Below are 5,832 nucleotides of genomic sequence, written 5' to 3' on the forward strand. Positions count from 1 at the left end.
TTAGCCAAGCTGCACAGCCATGAACACCAGATAAATATAGAAACAGATTTAATCAAGCTCGTAGGAAGATCAACGGAGAACAAAAACCTTGCTTAATGCAGTTTTAGAGCCTAGGCTTTATGAAAGTAAGGAATTCAAGTTCTCACTTTTGAGTACTCCCAGGCACTTTCGAGTACTCCCAGGCATCTCTGCCTGCTTGTTTTGGAGGAAGGCTATTAATCTAGTTCCCCATGAAGTCCCCAAAGTGGGTTGTTAACATGAGAAATGGTTGGACATTATTTGCATGCAGCCTTCCTGTACATGTTTTTGGCAAGGAAATTATTTTGCCCATTTGGCTATGCCAATTCTTATTTAGGGTCCATTTGAATCTTAACCAAGTTCAAATTTGTTACAGCGATATCATTTAGAGTGATTTGGGGCCAAAAGAAACAAAGACAGACGAAAAAGAGCTATTAAGCTTGTAAGCTCTCATTCAAAAGCAATGTTTCTCCTTACAAGTTCAATAAAAAGAAACTTTAGCTGACCAAAATTCCTTGCTGACTTGTATCATTATCTTTGGGAAGTCTCCCCACAAACATCCTCTCCCTTGCCTTGCTAGCCTGAAATATCAAGAACCCAATAACCCATGAAAAAGGCAGAAAAACTTACGCAAATAGCTAAGTTGTTATTGACCATTACAATAGAGTTCATAGGCCAATTGTCCCAGTGAGAATGTCCTTAATACCCTTTATCTCAAGAGGTGCTCTCGTGAATTGACTAGAATATAGAGGAACTGATCATACAAAGATATGGAAGAAAAGAAGCAAATTTGAGAATTTAAAAAGCGTCTTAGGAATACAGGGGGTTTCAAAACACTGCCAATTTTTCCTCACTTTCCCCCCCAAGCATCTTCACAGCAGACCAGAGCATATGGGAATCTATCAAAAGCATTGAGACATAAAAAGTGAAGGACAGACCTGTTTTTCCCAGTTTGTACAACTTGTCACAATAAAGAGCAAAACAATCTGAACAAAAGCACCAGTTTGTACTCCAATCCAAAGGCCCCTTCCTCTATACTGAGCCCAGAAACCCAGTACTGCAGCAGCTGGAATTCCACAAAGATAGAATGCCCCCATGTTGATATAAGCCCCTATATGCTGCCACCCAGATCCTCTAGCAACACCTGATTTAATGAACTCTTAACATAATTCTGTAAAACTTAAAAAAGACTCAGCTGACAAAAACAAAGATTTTCTACCTGAAAGAACCCCTTGTAAGCTGTCAAGTATAATTGATACAGAAACAAGAGGAGCCATGGTTGTTACGTAGTCCACAACTTCCTTCTCATTGCTAAAAGTGTAACCAAAAACATGTCGGCTGGCAAGAAGGGTTGTGCTCACTATACATGTCTCTATGACTGCAAGAAACAACACAGCAAAGAGAGCTACACGAGCAGCTTGTGGGTTCCCTGCTCCTAATTCATTTGAAACTCTAGTACTAAACCAAAAAGGAGACAATTTTTAGAGATGTGCAATTTAGACTACAGTAGACACCTGTAAAATGTAGCAATAAATGTCTTTTACATATATGTGTGTACATGCGTGTCTATATCTTTGTATGTGGATATGTTCAATTGAACAAACCTTGCAGAAAAAAAAAAAAACAAACCAACCTTGCTGCAGCACCAAGTCCATATGGTATCGTATAGAGTGTTGTGATGGTTGAGAGACTGTACAGAGATGTTGATAGTAAGGATCATTACCCAATGTTGAAGTGAGGTTAGAATCTTTTGAGGAACGCATATTATAGTGCATAAAGATGAGAAAGTTTTAGAAGATCCAAAGTTTTCTTGATCTGAAATACTACAAGAAAATTTACCATACAGAAAGCACTGAAGTTTCTAGCTGTGGATTGGGTAAAAGACCGGACAGTAAAATGAGAAGCTCAAACGACCACCACTCAAGGCTGCATTATTAAAATGAATAAACACATCAGAGAAGAATGATATATTACAGAAAAACACAAACTCCACATTTCAACGAGAGAAAGTGATAGCAATTACCAAATCATTATAGCAGAAGGGATAGCAAATTGAAAGAACTCCCCAATTCCTTGGAACAGCTCCATAGAAATTGGAATGCGAGTTTTTGCGCAGGCAGAAGAGTACTTCATGTATAATCCAAGCAAAATCACATTTAACCAATATGAAATGCTAATAGCTAATGCTGCTCCGATGTTTCCCAGCCCAGACTTGAATACTAAAGCCCAACATAGAGGTATGTGAAAAGAAAGAATGGCAAGAGAGCTGATAAGCATTGGCATGACAAGACTTTGTGTCTGAAAGTATCTAACAAGTGGCTGAAGTGTTGCATATGCAAAGAGCGCAGGAACAAGCCAGATTATGAATTTGCCAGCTTCGTGTGAAATTAGAGGGTCTTGGCCTATCAAAGTTAGAAACCTCCCAATATGGATCCATATCAAAGACACGGGAAAACAGACTAAGATCATAGAAAATATAGCAGTGTAAGTTTGAACGCCAAGTTTCCGATACTGCTGAGCTCCATAAGCTTGCCCACATAAAGTTTCCAATGCACTTGCCATTCCCAACTGTTCACAGAATACAAAGTACAAATCCATTTAGTTGTTTGAAACAGAACTCTATTCATATAACTAGGTCCCAAAATTCAATTTGACATCTTCTTAAGAACATTTGACTCACAGTCTAAGAATCTAGGCATGATTTCATCCATATTTTCTACAAGCATTAACCTGATGAAACCCATATATGTCAGTAATATTTCAAGTACACTTCTATTGTAAAATTTCATCCATTTGGTAAGCATATCTAAACTAGTATTCGTACAGGCAAGCCAAGCTATATCATGGTAGCAGAAAGTTTGGTACTAAACTGACCCACCACATTGATCAGCTGCAGTCAGAGGTGCATTCAGAGTAGAGCTTCCTGGGTTTAATTATTAATGCATCGCTGGGTGAAATGTATTGGTGAAAGGGCATATGCATGATAAAAGAGGTAACTTTCAAAGCTATATTAGAGAAATGCCATTGACAAGCTAATCATTCAAAGCTCTGGCCATTACTTTCAAGCCAAATACACCACATGGGACATAAGGAAATCTTTCTCCATACATCAGCAATTTGGGAATTGCCCTGAAACTCTTTCCAACAAGCAAACAAGTCCACTGCCCTCCCTGGCATCACCCATTCAAGTCCGGTCCTGTTAAAGATCTCAGCCCATAACACCCTTGCTACCTAACAGTGAAGTAAAAGATAATCCACAGATTCACCACTCTTCTTACACATGTAGCACCAATCCATCACAAAGAGTCCATGCCGAAAATTTTTTCCAAGATGCAGGAAAAAGAGTGAAAGGGAAAATTGTTTTGAATGTACAAAGTAACAAAGCTTTAACTTCACAGGTTGTTATTATATAACTAAAGGGTTAATGGGGCCTTGGCACCATGATAACTTCACAGGTTGTTGTTACTAAATTTTGCTGTGATATTTTGCAAGGACTATAGTTAGGTCTCCTACTAAATCTGTACAGATATTGAAACCAATTATGTCAATACCTGCAAAAGATGAAGGAGCTACTAATGGACCATTTTCCTCCTTTTGTTATCAGTTGAGTAGAAAAGGCTCTTTACTGCATTTTGCATCGTCTTGTTTAAGAGCTCCCCTACGAATTGACATACCTTAAAATTTATTATAAGAACCTTAACCGTTCACCAGAAACCCTTTTGCCAAAAAATATAATAAGTACATAAAAATGAGTAGAACTTTCCTATAGTAACTTCTTCAGAAATACTTGAAGAGCACATTATTTCTTCATGCATATTATTACAGGCCTTCATAAGATTCAGTAAGCTATTTCGTGCCTCACTTTGTGCTTAAGGTTTTCGAGTGTCTTCCGGAAGATTGTGCATCGAGTCGTACCATGTGTAACACCCAAGTGTAACACGCACAAAATATAAATAACATTGCAGACATTGATGTCAGGCGCATCAACCATATGATTGGCTTAACTGTTGGTCACGTCAGAGGTGTCACACGAGTATTACACTTGGAATTCTCTTATCATAACATATAGTTTCTGTAAACTTTTAAGTTATTGTAATATCACGACTAGAATTTTCCTTCTGCATTCTCTTATAATAACTTATGGTTTAAGTAAACTATTTTCTTATACGTAGCACACCTTACGTATCACGGTTTTGTTCTCTCTCTCTCTCTCTCAAGCCCGTTTCTCTCTTCTCACCCATTTTCCCCTCTCCTTCCCGTTTCTCTCTTCTCACCCATGTCCCCGTCGCAGCCTAGATCCGCCGCGGCCATCGATTCGGCCTCCCACCACAGCCACCGATCACCACCACCAAGCCCGTCCTCCTCCCCCAGCCCGAGGCCCATAGCTCCTCCGCACGCATGCCCGTAGCTCAACTCCACGCACTCACGTCGCGGCTCACATTCCGTCACTTACAGCCGCGTGTCGCCGCCCACAAGCACGCCGGATGTCCACCCCTCGGCCATACCCTCCTTCCCCAGCCCACACCGACCGTTTCTCTCTCCCTCACATGCCCTCTCTCTCACGGGTCCTCTCTCTCTCGCTGCCAAATCCACCACCAGACTACCGATTGATTGCCGACATCTCGACAATCGCCACCACCTCGATAGTCGACGCCCAAGGATGGGCGAAGGGGGGAGGCCTTGGGCGAAGGGGGTGGTGGGGAGAGGAAGGAAAAATGAAAGAAAAAATTTAATTGTAATCGATTATGCGTATTAATACGAGCATCCATTTAATATGATTGGTCAGAAAATATATTTTATTAAAAATAATATTAATTTGAATTTAAAATATGAAAGTAATAATATTAGTACGTAGATCGATACGTAAACTTGTTTATATATAATAAATTTTAAAATGAAAGTGAATTTTGTTGTCATAGTAATGTTTTGGATGATTTAAACAGTGGAATACTTTTCTCGTGAGAAATAGGCTACATACATGTTATGATACGGAAAGCCTATAATAAAATACTACCATGCTGCCCAAGTCAGTATGACCTCACCTCCAGCTACCCTTTATTTTCTTTCTTGCATATCTTAAATCGTTGCTCAATCTTCTTCTTTTTAAAATTTTTTTTTAATGCTAATCTCACTTTAAAGAAAAATGGACGCCATTCAAGAAAGAAATGGACGCTAGAAGAGCACGAAAACCATTTTAATTTTCTGATTCTAATTTGTTTTTTTCTTGGAGAAAAGACCTTTTATTAGTCACCAATTTGTTTTTTTTTTTTTTTTTTGGGCGAGAAAAGACTTTTCTTCGGTATATGAATCATTGATAGTCGCCAATAAATGCATGCCTTTTTTCAAAAAGAGAGATAATGACGAAGGCTTACAAGAAGACTGAAGCCGGTGACCCCAGCAAGAGAGATGGCAATCGCGGTGCTAGAGAGAGCAAGTTCACCCAGATGACCCACCATCATCGTTGAAATGACCTGCAACATGAACTGTGATAGAGTCACCGCCACCATAGGACCAGCCAAGGGACCCAACCTCTTTAGCTCCCCAGTGAGCAGACCCCATGTTATTGATGGAGTCTCGCTTCTTTTATCTTCTCTTCCTTTTTGTAATAGACTCTCTTCCATGTTCTTCTCAGTGTCTCCCATGGAAGCCAGTGTTCTAAGCCAAAACACTCGCTCAAATTTTGGAATTCAGAGAGAGAGAGAGACGTAAAGAGCTTTCCTAACTTTTGGCATTCCATGAGCTATATAAATAGACGTGAAGTGTTTTGGCCATAAACCGAGAAATGACACTATTGGACCATTGGTGCTTGGTAGG

The 5,832-nt window shown here is 39.6% G+C and overlaps 1 protein-coding gene across 1 annotated transcript; it reads right to left on the reverse strand.

Moving 5' to 3' along the window:
- Nucleotides 1-301: 301 nt before the first annotated feature.
- Nucleotides 302-5,738, reverse strand: LOC108999917 (protein DETOXIFICATION 12). Its single transcript, XM_035687051.1, has 7 exons — nt 5,391-5,738; nt 2,042-2,586; nt 1,858-1,944; nt 1,652-1,708; nt 1,238-1,476; nt 957-1,162; nt 302-599 (listed from the first exon to the last, which is right to left on the reverse strand). Exons 1-7 carry the CDS (start codon nt 5,658-5,660, stop codon nt 516-518), a joined length of 1,488 nt encoding a protein of 495 aa, XP_035542944.1. The 5' UTR covers nt 5,661-5,738; the 3' UTR covers nt 302-515.
- Between the last annotated feature and the right edge of the window lie 94 nt (nt 5,739-5,832).

Source organism: Juglans regia, unplaced genomic scaffold (genome assembly GCF_001411555.2).
Source record: "Juglans regia cultivar Chandler unplaced genomic scaffold, Walnut 2.0 Scaffold_63, whole genome shotgun sequence".
In the NCBI taxonomy this organism is placed as follows: domain Eukaryota; kingdom Viridiplantae; phylum Streptophyta; class Magnoliopsida; order Fagales; family Juglandaceae; genus Juglans; species Juglans regia.

Excerpts from the sequence above, each read along its gene's own strand:
- LOC108999917 (XM_035687051.1), bottom strand. The coding sequence starts at position 5,660 with ATGGGAGACACTGAGAAGAACATGGAAGAGAGTCTATTACAAAAAGGA. Across the intron at positions 2,587-5,390 it reads TCACCGGCTTCAGTCTTCTT|TTGGGAATGGCAAGTGCATT; the intron begins GTAAGCCTTCGT and ends TTCTGTGAACAG. Across the intron at positions 1,945-2,041 it reads CCTTCTGCTATAATGATTTG|CCTTGAGTGGTGGTCGTTTG; the intron begins GTAATTGCTATC and ends TTAATAATGCAG.